Below are 24,112 nucleotides of genomic sequence, written 5' to 3'. Positions count from 1 at the left end.
AAAAGATCATTTCTAACTCTCATGTTTTATTTGAATAATTTTGAGACTGTCAGAGACTCATGCTGACATTATTATTTCTTTATATTCCTTTTTGACTGAACTGTAATGAAACCAAAAGATCAAATGTACTTGTGACTGAACATGAGTCAAAAAAAAAAAAAAGTACATATCAATAAAGGTAGATACAGAAATAAGAGCTTAAAAACATACATAAAATGTGGTACAATATGAAGAAATAAATACTACTTTATAATGTTATATTGAGACTGTCAGAGGTTTTCACTCAACTACATGGTAGTATTATAATCTACATTATAATTATGATCATTTCTAATTCTCAGATTGTTTTATTTGAATAATTTTAAGAGCCCTAAAGAATTTATTCTGTATTTCATGAGATAATGTATAATTATAATACATTTGTGAAAATAATGGGTTTTTTTGTAGCAGAAATATATCATTTTTCTTTCTCCTTTTTTCTCATGTTAAGAGACAGTCGAGACTCTGCTGACTTTCTTTTTTGACTGAACATGATTCAAATGTACTTGTAAAAAAAAAAAGTACATATCAATAAAGGTACAGTACCAGTCAAAAGTTTGGACACACCTTCTCATTCAATGGTTTTTCTTTATTTTATTTTTTTTCTACATTGTAGATTAATATTGAAGACATCCAAACTATGAAGGAACACATATGGAATGATGTGGTAAACAAACAAATGCTCAACAAACCAGAATATGTTTTATATTTTACATTCTTCACAGTAGTTGAATGAGAAGGTGTGTCCAGACTTTTGACTGGTACTGTAGATACAGAAACAAGAGCTTAAAAAACATACATAAAATGTGGTACAATATGAAGAAATAAATACTACTTTATAATGTTACATTTATATTGAGACTGTCAGAGGTTTTCACTCAACTACATGGTAGTATTATAATCTACATTATAATACTATAATGATATCATCTTGTGACCTTCCATCACAGGTTAGTGCCTTAATGTGGATGCAAGTTACAGGCATTGAAACCAAAAGATCATTTCTAATTCTCAGATTGTTTTATTTGAATCATTTTAAGAGTCCTAACGAATTTCTTCTGTATTTCATGAGATAATGCATAATTATAAAACATTTGTGAAAATTATGATTTTTTATTGTAGCAGAAATATATCATTTTTCTGTCTCCTTTTTTGATCCCTCAGATTTATCTTCGGACTCCATGGGGTGTCGTGACACCTAGGTTATGAACCACAGCCTACAGTATATGGTTTCAGGTGTGTATTCATCAATGACGACTACAAAAGGCCTATTTCAAATCAACTATGCACCTTTGCAGACTTGTTCTTGGCTTAAAGGCACCTCATGCAATACTGGTGAAAAGAATCCACAACATTATATTTGCAAAAATGAATCATGACGTCAATTTTTATTGTCCTAAAACAGAAATAATACAAATTAAAATAATATCGCTGATATTAATTTGAACTCTTCTGCAAAGCTAACACTAGTGCAAAACCTGTCAATACACTGCCCAAACAAATCAATATAATACGATGTATTGCCACATAAGTAGCCCAAAGGTGGAAAAGTCCTGATGAAGGTGTGAATGTCATTGATACATAATTCAGATGTCTAATATTGTAGACAACAAGTTTTGAATCGGTGGGTATCTTGCCTTGACACAAATCCAAAGTCATGTTATTCATTGGTCAATAAATTAGATAGACCTTTCCAGTCTTTTCTTTTTTTCCAAGTTGAAGATGATTGACAAGCAAGTATGCACAGAGCATCATCAGGACACGTGTTTATGTGTAAGTGATACATATCAATAGCTGAAATCTCATTTCATAAGTTAATAAGACACAACAAAATGCCATTGCATCATAAGGCATCATTTCAGTCAGTACATTTGAGCATCTTTAATTATTCAATCACTGTATGATGCTTGGCCTGTATTTCTCAGTGCTCTTCCCACCATCACTTGCAGCATGTAGCAGACTTTGTGCTGCAGCACCCCCCTGTGGCTGAACCTGGACCTTGCTTCTCCAGCTGAAGGAGCAGCTCAAAAGGATCCACACTGCCCGCCTGTGTCAATAGTTCAACAAGGTAGAAATCAGTACGAGTCTACTACATCCAGTTCTATTGAAGTATTGCATGCATAATAACTGTATTTCATGACAGTTTTGTAAGGAAGTTAATTCTCACTTTTTCTGATTTTCTAGCATTAAACACCAATTAATATGCTGAACATTCTATGTAATGGCAGAATAAAAGTGGTTGCTTGTTGTTTTAAATGCATGTTTACACCTGGTATCAGTGTCTCTTATATCACACCCTGGTTGTTCATTAAATTAACATCTCACAGTAGCTGTGCTTTCAAGAACAAGAACAAAGGCCTTTTATTACTATTATCACCAACTAGCCATGTTGATTAGAGAAAAGTCTCTCGGACATTTCACTTCAGAGGGGCAGTCCAAAGGCTAAACATTGAGACCAATATAGATAAAACACTGAGATTTTCCATTGACTTATTTTCTCCACAAAAAAAACGAAAAACAAACCCTTAAATAGCAGAATAAAATGTCATGAGTGATTACAGGATTAGGGTAGTCATGTAAAAATAAATGGTGGTGTTTGTAGATGTGTGTGTGCACAGGACGACCACGATTGTGATAAGATGGCATTCCACTAGCTGAGAAGAGAACATTCCTTCCTGTTCAAGGTTCCCCAGCATGACTCCACAGTCTGGTTATGACTCCAAGACAGCTGCTTGACCTTGTGCGTGTGGATGTGTGTGTACGTATGTTTGAGTGGGTATGTGAGTGTTTGTGTGTGTAAGAACTTGCAGCATGCGTCCTGGTGCACACATGTGTGTGTGTGACTATGTGCACAGTTTGGACAGTGGGGCTCTCTGGGTGTGTCACACACTTGAAACTGATACGACAAAACACACTGACCCCTAGTGCTCAAAGGAAAACCACACAAAGACATTTCCCGGAATTACGTTGAGACACTGACCTTAGGTTTGGCTCCACAGGGCTCAGAGGGGCCTCCTGGAGGCTGGAAAGTGAAGTCTTCCTTAAATCTGGACTGGGTCAGTATGGTGGCCACCTCTCCATCAACCTCCACTACATTATCGACCTGCGAAAAACACTCGCATATGAAATCCTTTGCGTACAGTGCATGAGCTGAAGATATTGAGCTGTTCTCGTACTGTGGGATGTGCAGACCTTGAATGTGTATTGACAGTCAAACTGGAAGTTCTCCTCCACCCCTGTAATGCTCCCGTTATATATGACCTGACAGGGCTTGGTGTTGCCTTTAGGGACCTTGAACAGGCGGTATGTGGCAGAGACAAACTTGAAGTCACCTGTATTGCCGGATCAGGTAAGAAAGATAAAATGCATCAGTCAACTTATAATGTTTTGTTTGATATATCCCTGAACAATTAACAACTGATCCTTAAGTGGCACCAACACAAATGGAAGATAGAGATAACACTTTAGTTGAACCCTGGTTAATGTATGTTAAACATTAACCAGAACTGTGCATCACAAATGAAACCCAACCCTAGCTTTGTAAATCTGAATTATAAAAACCTGAATCTATCTATCTATCTATCTATCTAATCTAGGATAATAATGTAAACAGAAAAGATACCAACAACACTGTTATGACTTTAGTGATTAAAATCCCTCACAGTGGAAAAATATCATCTTAAAATTGCATAATTTGTTTGCAGTGTTGATGTACAACACTTTTCCACAAAGCAACAAATACTGGAAATGTTGGAGCAGTGATGATGTCATTTTTAAGAATTAGGAATGTGTGCTCCAGGTAATTATCTGAAACTGAACTGCATGCAACTTTCCTGAGAAAACTTGTGGGCAAGTAGATATTTGGTGACCAGAGACAAAACATTGCCGTCAAGAATTTAGCTGTAGTAACTCATAAAGTTCATGCCAAATGACCTGACACAATAACCTTACAGGCTCTACATTCCCATGGCTCATCTACACAGGTGTTTTCACTTATCAAGGCTAATTGGACCTCTGTGCGGGTTTGTGCAAACTATGCTTGACTGACTTCTCCCTCACTGTCCTGCTAGTTTTTATTGCACCTGTCAAGGCGGGACATCTATCATTCTGATTGGTTCATGGAGTCTGGTGACCTCACATAATTCTCCGCTCTCTTCAACCTGAGCAGAAGTCTTAATTAGCAAGAATAAGTGGATACACCTGTAAGGGAGCTGGATCAATGTAGGCTGAAAGAAACAATTAGTACACATGCCAAAGGAAGCTTAAATTCAAATATAGTCTTAAAATACATTGTAATGTAGGTTCAATGCTAATTTCATCTAGTTTAAAAATGAATGCTTGTTACTGCAACCAAGTATTCTGGTGTAGAAACAAGACAACATTATAATGTAAGTGAGTGCTACTGGTAATGAGTTAAAATAAAAAAATAATTCAATGGGGTTTTGGTTATATGCCCTGAAATATGATTTGTGGTTAACACAAGCTTAAGAGGTTGTAACATTTTGTTCTATGATGTAAAATATGTCAGTAAATACCTTTCTCATGAATTCAGAACTTTCCGTGTCTTGAAGAAGGCAGTTGCTAAAGTGGCTAACAAAATGTCATCGGGCTGACTAGTTCACCTTTAAAGTATTTATGTTAATACTTGCACTCATGTGATCCTGGTTTAGTTCCTTTATAGCTTAACTTTAGCTTTCTACTTCTGCCGATTGCAAGTAGGCTTCAAAAATCATAGAAGTGGTGTTCATTAGTGAAGTTTATCTTGTTGAACAAAACGTGTAAGTATTATGAACTAGTGTTTGCCACGGAGCTTATTTGTGACAAAAATCCCCCCAAAAACCATGGGCTTTTTGTCAAGGGAAGCAGTGTGATGCTAACTTACAGGTTTAGCCTACAGAAATCGCTGCAGCAATCTATACACACAGAAATAAATGATTAAATACAAAAGAAAAATAGTATCAAACCCAGAATGTCCTGCAGCTCTTTGTTGTCAACCGTGATGACGCTGGCCGTAACCAGCCGTGGCGGGCTGAAGCCCACTTCTTCAGCCAATAGCAGCAGATCTTTCCACCAGAGAGCTCCACCAATACACTCACCTGCCAAGATTAATTACATTGTGATATTCTGGTACGTTTCTGTGAGCTTTTATGGTCAGTAGGATATTAATATTACGCACCCCACAGGACTTTGTGATTTTTAATTTCCTCTGTTAGTCTTCCACTGCTGTAAACGTCACTGAAGTACAGCTCACCTCCGTCCTAAAGATTAAAAAAACATGTATGTAGTGAATATGAATGTATTCTACGTAGACTAATAGGTTTAATGATTCACAGACAAAAAATGTTGTAGCCTTTTGTCACAGCATTGTTGTCATGTCTAATGAGATTGGAAAGAAAGGCCAAAGGTCAACTCAGAGGCGGTGTACCTTGAGCACGCTGTAGGCTTCAGCCAGTACTCGCTTCTTGTCTGGAGAGAGGTTCACCACACAGTTTGAACTGTGGCAGACAATCCGTATTTCAACATAATATCTTTAGAATTACAAAGCATAAAAAATACAAAACAAAGAGAGAGTAAATTTCTTCATACATAATGATATCAAATGAGCTCTTTTCCAGACCCGCTTCCGTCAGGGCCTCAATATAGCCCTGGACGAAACTGACATTGGTCTTCTTGTAGCCAAACTCTTTCATGTGATGGTCCACATATGTCCGGGCCACGTCGAGCTAGAAGAGAACACAGTGTTGCATTTGAATTTGCAGAATGAGTCTTAAGCAGTACGTACATACTGACGGCTCTCTGTGCACTACCTGGTCCTCGGTCATGTCAATGCCAGTGACGTGGCCCTTCTCGCCCACCAGCTGACTCAGCATGTAGCAGTCCCTTCCACTTCCACTGCCCAGGTCCAGGATCCTGCAGCCCTCCAAACACTCTGGCACCACCAGACCACAGCCATAGTACCTGAGAGGGGGAAAGATGACAACCACTGTAAGCATCTGTGGATCGGTGATTGTCGAGGTGCAAACACATCTGAATCAACGACGGAGAGAGAGTGTGACAACAGTCCGGTTACCTGGCGGTTACCTCCGGGTGGACTTTCTTCAGAGCCTGGCGGATGAAGGCGGGGATGGGTTTGGTTGGAGCCACACAGGCATTGCTCTTCAGGTCTTCGGTTTTCTTCAGTACCTTTCCGTAATAATCCTGTTTCAGAGCAGAAAAGTTATCTATGGCTGGTCCTCATAATACAGCAGGTTGGCATCAGTTAGGTACAGTGAGCAGTGCAATAACCCATAATAACCCTTAGAAACTGCACTTTGGTCGGTGAATTCACCTCATCAGCGTTACGCAAGAACACAGTTGTGTTTTGATAAAGGCTGCCAGTGTTTTAGGTATCGTTAGTGAGAGGAGTAGTGGTTAGCACTGTCGCCTCACAGCAAGAGGGGCCGGGTTCAACTCCCAGGCCGGACAACCTTCTGTGTGGAGTTTGCATGTTCTCCCCGTGTCAGCGTGGGTTCTCTCCGGGTTCTCCGGGTTCCTCCCACAGTCCAAAGACATGCAGCTAAGGTGCATTGGAGACTCTAAATTGCCCGTAGGTGTGGATGTGAGTGTGAATGGTTGTCTGTCTCTATATGTCAGCCTGACCTGTCCAGGTGAACCCTGCCTTCACCCATTGACAGCTGAGATCGGCTCCAGCACCCCTGCGACCCTTAACTGGATAAGCAGGTTACGGAAGATGGATGGATGGATAGTGAGAGGAAGCACTACCCAGCGACCCCTCTGACATGAGCAGTGTAACAGGTGATGCACGCTTTACCTTGACGTCCACGTGGATGTTGGTGTCAGCGAAGCCTCCTGCACTTTAAAAACAAAAAAGTTTTATATGTTACATTATTAACATTACAGTCATTTAGCAGACGCTTTTTGGATAAAAGCAGTAGTATGTTACATATCATTCACCCATTCACACACTGATGACAGGCTACCATCAAGGTGCCACCATCAGACTCTAACTAACATTCATCATCCAGTCCACACCGATGGCAAGCCTTCAGGAGCAACTTGGGGTTAAGTGTCTTGCCCAAGCCGGGTATCGAACCACCGACCCTCTGATTGGAGAACTACCTTGCTCTCCACTACACCACAGCCGCCCCTGTGTTTATATAAATTGCATGAAACGCTGCGTTACAGTTACACTTAGCTTGCTGCTAACTGCTAAAGGACATGGCTGACCAGCTGCAGCAAATAAAAGTAATAACTTTATGCAACAGGTTTACAGATCCATGTTCCTACGTAATTCATTCAACGTTAACGTCGCTATAAAGCAGCTGTTAACGGAACAGCTGACGGTTCAAATCTGATTGAATGTATATAATGCTAAGGTTAATGTTGCATGAACATACGATACGATAGAGGAGACAGGAGGCATGCTTTGAGGTTTATCTCACCTGTTTTCTGCAGCCATTGTCCCGAAGATTGAGTCAGAAATAGACAAGTTGTAGAGGAAGACTTCCTGCAGACTGAGTTCAGATGACTTCCTCCTTTAGAGCACACCCCTTCCTAAACGACAGCTGACCCCTGTACAGCCTGTTAAATGCAAATACAACAGATGCAACAGTGGTCAACAGTTATGTTATCTGTTCTTGATAAGTTAATAAATGGAAAAATGAAACGTCACTCTTGACAACAAATGAGTCAGCTTGAATTTCAAAGGGCATGTTTATTGAACATACATCCAGCTCGGTTGTTGTAATAAATGGCTTGTAATCAGAACATTCAAAGAATATGTGCAAAAAGCAACATACACACACTGGTGAAGAAAGAAACAACGTGTCTTAGGCAACAAGAAGATAACGAGTTATCTACTGTTTTGTTAGTCAAACTTCACTCAACATAAGTTGTTCAGAAGAAGATCAATCTTTTTCTTAACAGAAAAAAATAATACCCATAATGAGAAGAAAAAAAATAAAAATCTGTCCATAACAATAAAGCTAATGATTTCATAAAAAATATGAAAGCAACTATTTGGTTCACAATCATGTTACAGAATATTATACACATTTTCAAATATAAAGTGGTTCTGAATTTATTTTTATTTTTTTTACAGTTCCAATATTTTATTTAAAGGATTCAGCCGATATGAAAAAATAGCTCGTCTTGGTACTACATGTACCACAATCACACAATATCACTTTCTAGCTCACAAAAAGCATTAACATATAAAGCACTTAAGAATGTGTTCAGGCATTCATGGGTAAGATTCAATCTAAATACAGAAAGTCCACGTTACAATTTAACTTGTGCTAGAAGTTTTGAAAGACATCTTCTATTAGATTGTTTAAGGGTAGATATAGAAATCTGTGCAACCAATTTGCTGAAACATTTGTGCTTAGCAGACATTGCAATGTTTGCATTTGTGAGAGTGCTCCAAGGAAATCTGAAAAAATACATTTTCATTATACAATTACATGTGGCATGACCGTATTCCAGTTCGTTTCAGAGTGGGCAAACTAAAATTTCACTTAATTTGTAAAAGTTTCATACAACACGCTCATAATATAATTAGTGGTATTTTCCATGGCACATTCATCAACAATCAACATCTACTTTATTAAAAGGTTCGATTTAAAACAGTCAAGCTCCTAAAGGCATTGAGAAGATACATATAATGGAACGATATGGTCTTTGTTTTCAATCCGCAGTGCAGTATGATAAATATTGTCTGTTAACTTCTCATCATTAAAAAAAATCTAATCTTGTGATGTAAACTCTTGTTCATAGATATTCAGATAATAATATAACCAAAGACAACTATCATACTGATTTAAAACACTGTCTGATTCTTTGCATTTTTGATTTTGGTTTGTTTTTTTAAATCTAAACTAAATGAATGAACTAAAACTTAAATCCCAAAAGAGGTATTTTTTCAGTCAACAGGCAGCAGTTGTTAATGACATTTTGTTGGCTACAGTATGGTATAATAACCTTCATATAAAGTGGAGTAGGGGATGAATATACACAAACACTAAACACATATTTTAGGCTGTCAGGAGCATTTCTTCTCTCAAATTGAATAGGAGAATTGCAAAAACTTTACAGGGCATGTAAGGTGAATATCACACTTGTCCAGTTGACTGAAATCAAGCTTAATGGACCATTCATAAGCTCCTATAAATGTTTAATTAATGAATACCATAGCTAAAGCATGGTAAAATTGTGCTACTATGGAAATCCAAACTAATAGTGTAAATGTTTTATACTGTATGGCTGGTGAAGGTGATTATCTACTGAAGTGGCTTACACAAAAGGTTTGAGGTCTGACGTTGCCCATCTAAGTTGAAATCTCTAAGAAGCTTTTATTCTGTCCTTATTTTTGGTACCTGCTTTCTCATGGTCTCTCAGTTTCACTGAAACTTATCATTGTTCATCAAGTTCAGTATTTTTTTGGGTAGGCACGTACTACAAACATTTATTAGATAAATAAAAAAATGATTGTGTACAAAGTTAAATTGTTGCATTCCCTACTGACAGGTCCATTTCTTACAGATGTTGCAACAAAACCCACTAAAAACACCAAGTCATGTACTGCAATTTAAGACTGAATTCATTAAAGCATTTTTAGTTCTTATTTTATTTTTTTTAAGCTTAAAGCTTCATTTATAAAGATAAATACACTTTGTGCAAAATAGGAACTACTCACATTCAGATTTATAAATGCACTTATACTTCTCTATCACTAGCAGGGCAGATAGAGAGCAACACAAACAGATACAAGGCAGAGCGGTTTTTAAAATCGCTGAAAAAGCACTTAAGAATTATGAGTCTAACGGGACGACCCACACAGTCTTGTTCTTGTGTCCCTGTACAGTATCAGTTTGCATAAGCACACACTGTGGTAAATCCACATTGCACTTATCCAAAATGTTCCTGCTGTTCTTGTTTTTTTTCTACGTAGTTCTGTGCCTTCAGAGAACGGTTTTCCAGAAATGTTGCAAGCACACGGTGAGGAGGGCAGTGTACGTCCTGTCCTGTCGTCACAGCTTCAGCTATCAAATCTTTCACTGTTTGTCAGAAGTTCACGTTGCAAGAGAGGGACAACTGAAGGACTCTGTGTGGGTGTGTGGATGTGTGTGTGAGATAAGTCTCCATTGCCACAGTGTTAAAGGGCTTGGACTGCCCCAAACATAACCCAAAACACACAGGTTAAGGCCACTGTTCCAGTGTGTGGAGGAGGAGCAGGCTTTCTCAAACTTTGGATCTCAGTCATATTGCTTTGAGATTCCACTTCCTGCTCCCACACCTGTTTTATCTAAGATGCACACATTCATAAAATACTCACTCAGAAAGTATTCAAACATAAAACACTTGCTCAGATACAAAAGCATGTTTCTTCCTTCCGTCTACGACACACGTCTGCGTGTTGACTGCGTTTCAGCCCTGCGGCTCAGTGCTGGTACTGTGGTGCGGCCCCTCTTGCTCGTTGATGGTGTGGAGGAGGAGGCACACTGGAAGGTGGAGCGAGGCGCTGCCTATCTGGTGACTCGGCTGAGGAGGTCCTGGCGACCCACGTGCGACCCGCCTGTCCTGCCCGCCCGGCGCTTGCTCCTCCTCCACACCTAAGGAGGCTCGATGGCCGCAGCTGTCGCAGAAGTCGCCCGCCTCCTCCTCCTCGTTTCCCTCGCGCCCCAGCAGGCTCTCTAGCTCCCTCGACTCCTTTCCTTCCTGGCCTGTCCCTGCAGCGCCGCTAAAACCGCTGCTCCCACGTGTGCCGCACACACACACCTCAATCCCAGAGTCTCCTGTGAATCGCCTCCTCCTTCCATTGGGGAGGCGATCTTTGTCCTCAGCAGAAACCTCTGTCGGGTCCTTCAGCAGCGGGTCCTTGCACGAGTCGTCCCCACTTTCACTTCTTTTCTCCTGGCTGGTTAGTCCCTCCCTATTGTTGAGCCCCTCTGACAGAAGTATCATGGCGGACTCTTGTGCTGTCTGCATGGGCTTGTTGACAGGCTTTGGCCTTAAGTCTAGTGTGGGGGGTTGTGGTTCCTCTGTGCTAAGTCTGCAACACAGAGTGTCGGAGACCGGGGGCACCGGAGTGGACTGGATGGTTGGACAGTGTCCCTCCTGCTGCTCATGAGCCAGCGGGCTAGAAACCACTGAGGACGGGCCAGTGTGTAAGGCACTGTAGGGCGGGGGAGGAGTCTGCGGCCGGTTGACCACCTCTTCGTAGTCAGGCAGGAGGTAGTTGGGCAGAAATCCTGAGGAGAAAAAAAAAACCATACATTGGCAAATTCACAAAAAATGTAGACAACTAAATACATTTGACAGGGCAAGCAAACGGTTCATGGATTAGTTTTCCCCTTCAAACAAACACCACCGCCTGACCCCAACAAATTTCAGTACGACCTCACTGAACTTCCCAGACCACTATTCAAACATTCCCAAAGCAATAGGGGGAAAAATGTGGCAAAACAAGCTCATTTCTGGGTCAGTTCTGTGCTGAAGGCCGGCGCAGCACTGTGCGAAGTGGTGTTGTAACACTGGCGAGGTACCAAGAGAGCAATGCAGGCCGTTTCCTGAAAACTGGGGCATGCAAACAGGGAAGGTTCTGACGCCGTGTGAAACCAGGAATACATGTCAGTGCAAACATCACATCTGAGCCAAGGACAACAGCTCTGTTTGTCACTAGCTTTACATTCCTTAGTTTGATGTAACTAGAAAACTGCCAATTAGAAATCCTTGAAAAAGATTATTCGAGGGTCCAGCCCTAAATTATCTAGAGAAACAATGAAGGAAGTTACTGGAGTCCATCTTCACCTCTACATGAGATCTGACACAGGAGTTCTGTGAGTCATACACTGCAGCTGGGACTTTTTAATGAGGTCATACTGTGTGCATTATGTTTGCTGGGTACCAAAAATGCTTCCGCAAAACAAAACAGTAGTTTTTTGTTGATGATTAATGCGTCCAGTGGGACAATTCTTCCGTCTTAAGATGTTTTGGGGAGATAGGAGAAGTACGTCCCTTGAATAAACCAGACAAACTATAAATACTTTCCATCAACGTGGATATAAACCTGATATTCTGACCAGGTGGCTTTATTTACTCACTCAAGCTGACTCGACAATGATAACAAACCTGCATGAACAAATATGTTACCGTTTGAGTAAAATGACACCCTGCACACTTTGTAATTATTTAAAATCAAAACTATCAAAATTGTTTAGTTTAACTGACGGTATCCACACATGTTTGTTCAGTTTATTAAATTAACTTGTGTCTGTAATTACAAAGCTAACACTAGTTGGTGTAAATGGATTGATTTTTTTTTGTTTGTTTTTTTGCCACTTGGGGCAGCTACGAACACATTAGCATTCATTTGGAGTTTTGTTTCTGTCCACCTGACAAATGTTAGTCAGATATTTACTCTACTTTCAGCTCTGTTTTGCTCTTCACTAACTACTGAGAAAAACATTTCTCGTTAGCTGCTAAATGCTCCACTATGTTCACCAGAACTTTTGCTTGTTGCAGCTGATAACAAAGTAGATGAGAGCAGTGAGACGCAAGTAAAACTAAATTAAAGTCGAAAAACAAATCAAAACAAACGAGCTGAAAGATGCTAAATAAATCCATAGAGCTGCAGAGAACTGCAGAGTTGGGTGATGATACTCTGTGGGTGTGTCATTAAGTGTTTCCTATCACACTCTATACATTGGGTCCATTGTCAATATGAAAATATTGATAAGTGAAGCTTTAAGTACTCAGTACTCATATCCGTTCAAAGTAATGTCAGTCATCAATATAATTCATACGTTTGAAAGGCAAACAACCGAAGCAAAGTTCCACATCAGGTTAAATCATCATGGTGTGTGTGTGTGTGTGTGTGTGTGTGTGTGTGTGTGTGTGTGTGTGTGTGTGTGTGTGTGTGGTACGGTAGCTCTTACTGAAGTAGAAGGGCACAGACGGGTAGTTGTGTGCTTCGCGGTAAGCGATGAGGTTGATCTCGTGCTGGCGTTGCTGCTGCTGCAGACGGTGTTTGGTGCGGCGATGGTGACAAACGCAGCAGCAGCTCAAGATGAAGATGATCGCCCAAACCAACCAAAACCCTGAAGGGAGAGGAAGATCAACACTGTTGTGTTTACAGTGGAACTTGACAACAAAATAGATGAAAAGTAAACATGTCCGTTGGATTGATATTTTTTAAATAAACTCACACGGTTATGAGTATGTTTAAACAGGAAAGACTACGATATTCATGATGTTTAACTGAACCATCTGGTGGTGATGAAACATAAAGTGTCTACTGCCAACACAAACACACAGATCAAATCTTGCCAACATCTGGCTCAAACATAGTGAAATATTTCACAATAATTTTATTATGATATATATGGAATCAAATCAATTCAATCATCGTTGAGATGTCCAAGTATGTTCTTATCGCTACAACAAAGCTCTGACAGATTTCTCTATGGAGCAACCTCGTACATATCACAGCTGGTCTCTGAGTTGTCTAGTTTCTCACTTTGGGAGACATTTGTAAGTGTTTTGGACATATTGTGGTCCAACCTTACATTAATGAATGAACATTTGAACAATAAATAATTGATAAAAAGAAATAATGGAAGACCTTATTGTCAAACATTTTTGAAATCTTGGGAGTATTGTAGAAATAAAACACAATGAGAGAAATCATATTTGTAAATTCACTGTGACAAAAGCAACCCAGCACAACGTGACTGTTTAAGAACAAGCTGTGCCTTTTTTCATAAGACAGGAAGTCCTTATTCTCTACAAAATGATACTTTTTGGAACAGTATTATCTAGAGTCCAGTCTAAACAGCAGCAAGGAGCAAAAAATAAAATAAGTGACATGCCACTAGGTCGACACAAAAAGATGTGGGAACTTCACTTCAAGGACTACAGGGCAAGGCTACCTGTTTCTCTGTAAAATAAGAGTTTAAGCTTTACAGTGTGACACCCTAAGACATATAACAACATAACCCAAATAGGCCTAAATTGTGATAAACGGAGTTAGAATATGTTTTTAGATATCCTACCAGTGTTAAACAGAACATAACTGCCTCAAAGGGCACAGATAATAACATAATAACATAATAACATAACAAACAGTAATAACAGTTCATTAAGTAATTGATATGCCAAATAAGTTGAAATCCAGTTACAAAGAAAGTGACATTTTAGACACATGCATGAAGGTAGAACAAGCACCCGGTCTCAAACAATTAAATGGTTTTTTTGATCATGCAGCAACATGCTGATGATTGAATATGAATATCATCTACATGTGATATGAATGACTCTCTGAGAACAGGCAAAGATCGATTACATTTTTCTTAAATGTCCTTTTCTATGTAACTGTTGTTCAAGTATTTCACAAGTAGACAGTTTCCAAGCTGATTTTAGACAAATAAGAAGCTAACTCATCTTCAGACGATAGCCGATGAGTTCCTATATTATATATTGGCCAATGCAATCTGCCTCTTTAGCTCTCCACACGGACTGTTCTGTTGATCTGTCTTTGCTGCGCTGGCAGTCAGTCATGCCACAGTTGTGATGCACATTGAACATGGGTCTCTGTCAGTGAACCTCTCCTCCTGGACAAGGCTTAATTAAACATGACACTTCTTACATGTGGTGTTGTTCTCTGTAATGAGTGCTTGTTGATTGGCTCTGAGAGGTCTCACTGATCTCAACATCTAATCTGCGACACAGGCCATCTGTCGGCAGCTGAAATAGTGGAGCCACTGCAGAGGAACTCACGTCGCTTTAAAATTCTGTGTGATCCTTGAAATGTTTTTGTGAAGCTTGTGGGATCTTGTGTTGATGTCGATGAGCCGGGAGAAATGTGATCTGGTTTTTAATGAGTGAAATTCATATTTTTTAGCTCTACATTCTCCCTTGTGCCTAAATTAACTTTCCTTTGAACATCAGCTACACTGTCTTTTCTTTTCTGACTGCATTCTCTACCTAAATGAAAAAGATGTTGATTATAAACTACACTCAGTAGTGGTATGTAATTGTAGTTGTAGATTTCAAACACTGGAAAAAGAAATAAACAAGTGATCAAAACAGTAGTGTAGCTGTGTTGCTGTAAATGCGCCCTGGTCCTGCAATAGAGGAGCACCATGCTGTATGTGTTACACCTTGATGCTGAAACTAAAGTGTAAACCAGTTGAGGGCTTCATGTCTGCTTTGAGACATGATTCAATAGAAAGTGCCTGTACTTTATTACTTGGACGTTACTGATGAGCTTCAAGGCTTTGTAGATTGTTCACCGCTTTGCCATCAGTAGCTGCAGAATAAATGTAGTAGCTAAATATGCTACTGCACGTTTTTTCAGTTCATCCTGGAGAGCAAGCAGACATTTTTGGCAAATTTGAATAAATTCGCTCAATTTGTTCCTGACATATCGCGTTCATGAGAATGGACGGATGTGAGGTCACAGTGACCTCGACCTTTGACTTACAAAATCTAATCAGTTCATTCGAGGATTCATAAAAAGCGAAATCGAAGCAAAATTGTAGCATTTCGCTAAATATAGCAGACGCCGGTTCAGGGACAGTAATGACAGAAATAGGATTGTTGTGGATACAGAGAGACGATAAGGGGTAAAGATAAATAAAGTAGAGGGAGGATACTTACACCAGAGCTCATAGTAGTAGCTGCAGCACTGAGAATTCCCGCAGCAGTGTCCGGACTCACAGATGTAACTCTGGTTGTTCACACCTTCACAGTGCAGTAGGCTCTGCAAGAGAGACGCAGTGTCAATTTAGACAGGAAAGTATTATCAACATCTCAACTGAAAAAACTAAAACTAAAAAAAAAACACTTGAGGCATCCGGTTACGGTGTGCGGTGCCAATAATAAAAGATAATAGAGCCCCCCACCATGTTTCATGCTTGTTTTTTGACTCACACAGGGTGAAATTATGTTTGTTCTGTGTTTTAAACTGATCCAAAGAAACACTGCTTATTGCCAAAGCAAAAAAAGAAATCTGTAAATTGATCAACATGAAGTCCAACTAGAAGGTACAAAATTAATTGGTTTTAGAAATGTTCGCCAATATCAGCTGCTTTTGGGAGCTACATAACATATTATGCAATTCCTCTGACTATACAACCCAGTCAGGGGCTGAAAAATGAAATGGTTGACTAAGGCCATAAGATTCTTTCGTGTTTTTGATGTGCTGCTGATCCTATTCATGTAGCTATTGACACAGAAGGAGAGCACTCGAATCACTCTGAGGCAGCGCAGCTGTCTTGCATTTGATGTCACTCTAGATGAATTATGAACTTTTGCAATTTTGGTTATTCATTGTTTAAGTTGTTCGTTCTAAATGTTTATGTTTGATTAAATCTATTTGGTTTCAGTCATTGTTCTACTCATTTTAGGCCTCTCGATTTTAGATCAAACTGTTTCAATTTAGCTTTATTTATTGTATTCATTTTATTTTCATGATTGACTACTAGAGCTTTTGTTGATCCTTAGCACACACAACTAAAGTGATTTGAACTGACCAACAAAGTGTCATCGTTAGAGCACCATGTTCTCATTAACGGGGCTAACAATGCTACTACATCTCGTTAAACAAAAGTGTTACAACTCATGGTACTTTCTTGAGTCATTTGTAGAGGGTCCCCCTCTTTTGCTTGCATTTTGTCACATAGATCATAGAGCAGAGGTGACATTTACGATGACTTCTTTCTGTTTAAGTGTCCCAGTTAGCCATGACAGTGAGACACAGAGACAGCATGCACAATAGCTGGGCTCTAAAACTAAAGCAACTCTGATTATTAATCATTATTTACACCCTTGCTTTTCCTACTGTAACATGTCAACATGTCTTCTGTGAAAAAGGCCTATTTCTAATCTAAATTGTTCTGGAGGAAGTTCATTGTGTACTTTTTTCCTCAGTTTACTGAAAATGTACCGTGCCCCAGTTTCATAAATAACTACTGATTTTTAGATGGGGTTTTAAGTAGTGTAGCGTACACACAAAACAACAAACCACAGTAGGCTTGGAAGAGTTAGTCAGTAAGAAAGTCAGTACACATACATCAACCATTCTTTTGAGAGTTCTGTTGACGTACACTACTGTCCCACAATGCACTACACAAAAAGAAATGAAGGAAACACTCAAAGCTGCAACAGAAATAAAATGATTTGGTACGGGTGGTGGGGGAAAAAAAGAAAATCTCTCTCTATGTGAAGTCATATTTGATATCTGACAGCACTGGTGTTAAAAGTATAAAAGTATGTTGATTTATTTTATACTTACTACAAAAAATACATACGAATGTAACAGAGCATTTTTATTTATTTTTGTACACGGCTTGCTCTGATCTTTGTTTGATCATAATGATAACACTGCAGATGTCTTTTAGCCAACATTTATACTTAGCTCTGGAGTAAACAAGTCTCCGCCATTTGTGCTGGTAAGCTGCTTGAATTTCATCAGTGTTTAAGGCCCATATCAAGTGCAACTTTCTGAATCTCAGCCAGCCCAAAACCACTCAGTATGTTACCACAGAACTAATACATAACTTCAGCTTAAAGTTCAGCTGAGGCCTAATCAGAACCATAAACTAAAATCAGAAGATCTTTGACTCAAAAGTCCACTTTTAATCCAAAATCAATTACTGCATCATTTGTCTCCGCTCCAACAATTTGTAACATTACACTTTAGCTGTAAATATAACAAACTAGCAGATCTCCTTACGATATTATTAGTGAGCTAACCTCACTAATAATATCCCATGAAAAGTTAAGTTGTGAAAGGACACGGGCTAGACGATAATCTGATCAGATAGATCCGCATTCTGCCACAAGACAAGGGAGCACTGTAATCAAAATCCTTTCAAGAGTCTGTGGGTTTTTCCAGCAAAATCCCTCAGATGTTTTCTTCTAGATTAGCTTAATGATTAGCTCACCAAAGTTCTACAGAGGGATAGTTTAGATTACCATTGCAGGTCTTAGAACGTGAGGCATGATGATCCAGGGTCCAAAAAAATCCCAGAAAAGTCCTTCAAAGCTCACGGGTCATTATCCCACAAAAGAAGTCAAACAGCTCTGAAACATACTCTCACTCTCACTCTCTCTCCCTGCCTCCCCCTCTCTCTTTCTCTGTCCTCCCTACCACACACACACACACACACACACACACACACACACACACACACACACACACACACACACACACACACACACACACACACACACACACACACACACACACCCCACTCCAATCCAGGCCCAAACAGTGGACAAGGATTGCTCTACGGAAATTTCCAAGCAGCAGTGGAGGGCAAGCTCCTAGCTGGGCCACTGCATGATAATAAGGCGCGCTGAGAGGTGTGTGTGTGTGTGTGTGTGTGTGTGTGTGTGTGTGTGTGTGTGTGTGTGTGTGTGTGTGTGTGTGTGTGTGTGTGTGTGTGTGTGAGGCCTGGAGAGAACGGCAAGAAACGCACTGAGAAAGCCAGACAGAGCAGTTACACAGGAATGATTCGTCACGCACCAGATCAGCATAAGCTAAATTGCTGACATTAAATGTGGCCGCAGCCTCAAAACACGATAGTCTTTTTCTGAACAGCTGTTTCAACCTTATCAACATGACATAAAGAATTTAAAAAAAAAGGGATTTAATTGACTGTGTAATAAACAAATGATATTCTGTTCCCCCACTTTGTCTCTGATAACTTCAGCTGTTTTCCCTGACTCGCCAAACTCCTCTCCACCATATGCTCTCCACTTGGCAGGCTGAGCCCTTTTTTGCAGTTCAATACAGATAAACATCTAGTTTGTTTGGGTCCTCAGCCTGTGCTGCATAAAGATAGCAGGGTATGAAAGGGGTCCAGGTTTTGTAAACAGGTTTTCGTGAAGACAGATTGCTCCATCTAAACTCTGACACACGTCACTCCACAAAATAAGTTGCGTGGCAGGACAAATGAGGCGATAGGATGTCAATCAAACAGCTGACCCTGAAAGAACGTTATCCTGTAAGACAGACAGTGACCAGGTTAAGAATCTGGACCGACTAGATTCCTCTGTCTCCCATCCAAGCAGGCAACAAAGAAACAATCCAAGTCTCTTATGCTATACCACCAGAGTAACGGGGGATTTGGTTACCTTCCCAGAAATGATTGCTCCGTTAGAAAATAATCAACCTGAATAATGAGAAGCTGTTGAAACGAGCAGACAATGAGAACAGTTCAAAAATCCCCTGGTGGCTATCAAATACCGTTCCTGGAGATGAGTGGCCACAGGTCTTAGTTAATTCTGACTGCACAGTTAAAGTTGATCCACTTAGCACAGGCCTGTAGGACTTGGAAAGCTAGCTGATGCACTTAAAGACCTCGCTGACCCCTTATTTATTATCGTGTCCTGCAACAAAGAAAGGTGCTCTTTCATAGTCATCAAGGTTATGCAGAACAAAACACTGACGACGGGTTTCTAGCGGCCGTCAATGCCATACATTCCCCCCAAAGAACTTATTCCACATCGCAACCACCGAGGAGGTCAGTTCAACAAACACAAGTTGCCTCATTTTACCTAAACGTTAGAACATACAGTATGTTTGTCAGCACTTTAAGATGGCCCTTACTATAAAATGACCACAATCAAGCTTTGACACAGAACCGTTGGTGCTAAGAGCTAAAGCCGACATTACTGGCCTCCTGAAGCTACTTCAGGCAGAGTCAAGAAGAACATTCACAATAGACTTCTGAGATTTAACTGTCAGGAAAAACATTACCTTCATTTCACAAAGATGTGTTTTGCCATGAATGTATTGTGTAAACTGCAAATTTTGATGCAATAACGATACTGAACCTTTGTGAAGGTTTATGTGATTAAAAAGAAAAAAATTTAAGACTGGTGATTTTGCACTAAGCGGTATCATATGTACAAACATCAAATTTGAAAATGGATTAAGAAATTAGACAAAAAAAAGACAATATTTATGCGGTAAAGGTGTATGTGTATGTGTGTTGGAGGGTGCAGGGGTCCCTGGCGTTTATGACTGTAGTAGTTAACTCAGCTTTACAAGCTCTTAGTAAAAGTATTGGTAAAAGGACAAATAACAGACAAAGTTAGTTTCTTAAAGGGGCAACAAACACTTCTGTAAAGAGACACAGAAGGTTTCCCCCTGAAAACATCACAGTGAAAATGCTCACATCAGCAGGAAGTGCACTTTTTTTGACAGATCAAGAACTGAAACAATACAGGTCCTCCAGATATGGAGCCATAGACTTTCACTCTCTCTAAATGTTTTTTTTTTGTTTTGATTTGTTTTGAAGAATAAATGTGACCTTTTTTAAAATAGTACACTAACTGTTAAACGGAGTGGACCGTTAATGCTGTGAACTGCTGACGAGAATAGAGCTAATAAAGACTGTTAATCATAATGTCTGACAGATACAAGGGATAACTGGTTAGGACAATACTGTGAAACAGATAAAACAAAACTGACTCTGTATTGTGTGAAATCTTAGAGGGGTGAATGCTATAGCAGATATGGCTCAGGGCCATGTGATGTAACTATTGTCTCCCAGTAGCCAGAGGCCATCGGCCTTACATGCACCAACAAATGACACACTTACTTCTTAAAGTAATTACAACTAACTGCCTGCAAATATGTGTTTCATAACTCTATGGTTTATGCTTACATGAATGCACTGATAAATGGCAGATACAGACACTGCATGTGATTCCGTGTCAACAATTATAACTGGAATGTTTTGGCCCCCAAAAATTAAGCAGAAACCCAATTAAGTCCAAAAGTTTGTGACTCTTGTGCCTTGATGTCATATAGCAGGACTCTTGGACAGCAGAGGAACTTAAACCATCAGCACTTATGTGAACCTTCAGAGATATTTCAGCACAAAAACTACTGATAAAACAAACCCTACTTTCTCACAACAAAGGGAATGACAAATAGCTCACATTTGCTGTGGCAACACAACACTGCAAGTTTTAGGTCCGTAGTATGTCAATCAAAGCTATGGATTTGTACTTTTTCCAGTGAAAGGGCTGCCAATGAAGTCCTGAAGCTAAATAATAATGAAAATCCATTTAGTCTTGCTCATGAAAAAGTAGTTATGACGCATCCTTGAGTCTGTAATCAGCAAAAATGCAGATGCAAGAATGCACAATGCTGTTGCTGCATCTCTCTACTCGTGCTACTGTAAGTCAAACATGCTAGATACAACATCTGCTGCTCCTCTAAATACAGTTAAAGATTAGACTTACTCTGTAGTTTGCAATTTTGTGGTTTCATACTTCCAAAACAAACCTACCAGCTCAACTTTAGCATCCTCAATGCATTGTGCACGCCCTCAGTCATATGACCAAGAATAATTGCTGACTAAATATACTCATGTAAATGCTGATCAGGGACAGTACTGGATCCTGACTAATTACGTCAACCCATCCACTCAAATTAAACATGCAAGGATGTAGTCATGAGTACCACCACAATATGTAATATGGCAACCACATCATGTCTCTGAAACACGCAGCATCAAAAGGATAAGATTGCTGAGATTGAGAAAGGAACAATATCCCTCTGGGCTGGTGCAATTCTTTTTGAGAAAGGATCATTATTTAAAGCTCACTTCTAACTTGCATCTCCTCAGAGGGTTGCAATGTGAATTCACTTAAACTGAAACAGTGAATTGAACAGTTACTTGTGGACTCTTGGCTCATGACCTCAATCATACATGCATTTGTGTTTTCAAGACTGGACTACTGTAACTCCCTCCTCTCTGGCATTAACCACAAGTCACTCTCTCGCCTCCAACTGGTTCAGAACTCCGCAGCGAGGCTTCTTACTGGTTGTAACAGACGACATCACATCACCCCAATCCTGGCTTCTCTTCACTGGCTCCCTGTTCGTTTTAGAATTGATTTTAAGATTTTGCTGATCACTTTTAAAGCACGTCTGGGTCTGGCCCCGACATACATAGGATGAGCCAGCTCGCAGCCTTAGATCCTCAGGTGGGGCCCTTCTGGTTGTTCCAAAGTCGAAACTGAAAACCAAAGGCGACCGTGCTTTTGCCATAAGGGCCCCTCGGCTTTGGAACGACCTACCGGAGGAGATAAGGCTTGCAGAATCAGTAATCTCTTTTAAATCACTTCTTAAAACACATTTTTATAGATTGGCTTTTATGTGATGTCGTTGTTTTATTGGTTCATTTTCATTTGGTCTTGGTATTTTATCTTATATTTGTTTACTATATTTTACCATTATCACTTGATTTTATTTATTTCATTATTTTATTTATTTTTTTTTTATTTATTTTATTTATTTTATTTATTTTATTTGTTTATTTGATTGTCACTTGTTATTTTGTTTCTTATGCACTGTCTTGCTGGCTGGTCTGTCAAAGCACTTTGTAAACCTTGTTTTTAAAAGGTGCTATATAAATAAAGTTATTATTATTATTATTATTGGCTGTGATGTAAAAAACTGCTGTCCAATTAATTCAGGAGTAAAAATTGTTCTCCGATCTCCCAAAAAAAGCATCATGAATGTTATTACAGTCATATTAACCCCCTATCATCATCATCTGTGTACATCTGTGTGACTTGTAAATGTGGAAAAAAAGAAAGCCTGGATACTGTGCTTTAATTTCTGCACTACATCAACACACTGTAATACAGTAATAAATATCTAAAAACATCAATTATTATAAAAAATAAAACTGCCAAGTGATCTGATTACTGGGTCAGTTAATGTCACTGTCAAAACAAAAGAGCTTTATTGTTCATTAACCAACAGAATTATTTTACTGGTAAAGATTAATGAAAAAAAACTCCTGTTGCCAATTGGTGCTAGTTGTTCTGTCTGCCTGTGTGGCTGCATTCATACCTGCATAACTGCTTTTATTGTTTATGCAACTCACTTGTGGCTAAAATGTCAAAGCTTTACCATAAACACCAGAGAGCAGAGGCCCTGACTGACAGCTGCTAGCTGAGCGTTAGCCACCGAGCAGGCTAGCATCCTTCATGAGTTACAGCAGCTCACACCAACCTACAGCAGACGCACACACATGCACAGTGTGCTAAGTTAGCCGGGTAACTAGCTCGCTAACCCGTGATAGAGAGAGGAGAGAGAGGGGGGCTTGTTTGTGGCGGCTCAGCCCGGACTTACCCTCTCTGCCGCGGACTCGGTGGGGGTGACAGGGCCGACAGAGTGCAGAAACAATCCCATGGTCAGAGCCGAGCACCGGCCTCTCATTCCTCCGAAAAGTGGCCGAAACATACGCACTCAAACGCTGTTTGTTCGTGAACCGTGACCGACTCTGTGCCAGCTACTCCCCGGCCCCCGTCGCTCCCAGAGGCCGCTGCCCGCACCGCCTCCTCTGCGTCCTGGGCATGTCCACAAAAGGTGGTGGAGCTGGTGGTGGAGCTGGTGGAGGAGCTGGTGGTGCCACTGGGCTCGTACAGCTGTTACACAAGCCGTCCCTCGGTCCTGCTGCTGGGCGTGGCGTGGTCACCGCGACCCGATCCATGTGCGTAAACGTGATGGTCGTGAGGTCACTGGTTTATTTTGCGGACTGGCCTGTGATTGGACAGAACGGGCCAGCTGGGGGAGAGACTGACCAATCAGTGATCGGTGCGTCTCCAGTGCGTGGCCTTGTTGTCTTCCTGGGTTCCCCTTCTCGGGTTTATGGGAACACACGTTCCAAAGACGGTCGTGTTCTTTCCTCACGACCTTTTAACCTTGTGATCCAGCTTTATTAGACCGTATTCAATGACACATTTCTAAATTGTTGACAAGTTATGCAGTATTATTGCACTCGTATTAGTTGTTGCACTTACTGTATTTGTATCAGTTCGCTGCACTTATTGAATTTGTATTTGTTTACTGCACTTATCCTATTCGTAGTAGTTTGTAGCACTTATTATATTCGTATTAGTCTGTTGCAATTATTGTTTTCGTAGTAATTTGCCTCTGCACTATACTTTTGCTCTGGTTTATGCTTTAAGATGCTTGTTTAAGAAAGGAGATGCACTTATGACTTCTGGTGACTAGTAGTTCTCTTGAATACCTATGTTG

General features: G+C 40.0%; 2 protein-coding genes across 2 annotated transcripts; both read right to left on the bottom strand.

The window, feature by feature from the left end:
* Positions 1 to 1,407: 1,407 nt before the first annotated feature.
* On the bottom strand, positions 1,408 to 7,498 carry as3mt (arsenite methyltransferase). The gene is made up of 11 exons (XM_054604331.1): positions 7,482 to 7,498; positions 6,851 to 6,893; positions 6,110 to 6,237; positions 5,847 to 5,997; positions 5,626 to 5,762; positions 5,465 to 5,534; positions 5,216 to 5,297; positions 5,004 to 5,135; positions 3,232 to 3,371; positions 3,020 to 3,142; positions 1,408 to 2,086 (listed from the first exon to the last, which is right to left on the bottom strand). The coding sequence occupies exons 1-11, from the start codon at positions 7,496 to 7,498 to the stop codon at positions 1,979 to 1,981; spliced, it is 1,131 nt and encodes a 376-aa protein (XP_054460306.1). The 3' UTR covers positions 1,408 to 1,978.
* Positions 7,499 to 7,728: 230 nt separating this feature from the next.
* On the bottom strand, positions 7,729 to 23,571 carry wbp1lb (WW domain binding protein 1-like b). Its single transcript, XM_054604450.1, has 4 exons — positions 23,204 to 23,571; positions 15,697 to 15,799; positions 12,975 to 13,136; positions 7,729 to 11,288 (listed from the first exon to the last, which is right to left on the bottom strand). Exons 1-4 carry the CDS (start codon positions 23,312 to 23,314, stop codon positions 10,465 to 10,467), a joined length of 1,200 nt encoding a protein of 399 aa, XP_054460425.1. The 5' UTR covers positions 23,315 to 23,571; the 3' UTR covers positions 7,729 to 10,464.
* Between the last annotated feature and the right edge of the window lie 541 nt (positions 23,572 to 24,112).

Source organism: Anoplopoma fimbria, chromosome 9, assembly GCF_027596085.1.
Source record: "Anoplopoma fimbria isolate UVic2021 breed Golden Eagle Sablefish chromosome 9, Afim_UVic_2022, whole genome shotgun sequence".
NCBI classification, from domain to species: domain Eukaryota; kingdom Metazoa; phylum Chordata; class Actinopteri; order Perciformes; family Anoplopomatidae; genus Anoplopoma; species Anoplopoma fimbria.
This window is presented reverse-complemented; position numbering and strand designations above follow the sequence as displayed.

Bases quoted from the DNA above. Each gene is read 5' to 3' on its own strand.
- wbp1lb (XM_054604450.1), bottom strand. From the start codon at position 23,314: ATGTTTCGGCCACTTTTCGGAGGAATGAGAGGCCGGTGCTCGGCTCTG. The intron at 15,800-23,203 runs GTAAGTCCGGGC...TCTCTCTTGCAG, and splicing joins CCGAGTCCGCGGCAGAGAGG to AGCCTACTGCACTGTGAAGG. The intron at 13,137-15,696 runs GTAAGTATCCTC...CTCTCCCTTCAG, and splicing joins CTACTACTATGAGCTCTGGT to GGTTTTGGTTGGTTTGGGCG.
- as3mt (XM_054604331.1), bottom strand. The intron at 5,298-5,464 runs GTACACCGCCTC...TTTAATCTTTAG, and splicing joins AAGCCTACAGCGTGCTCAAG to GACGGAGGTGAGCTGTACTT. The intron at 2,087-3,019 runs GTCAGTGTCTCA...CTATTGACACAG, and splicing joins CCTGTGGAGCCAAACCTAAG to GCGGGCAGTGTGGATCCTTT.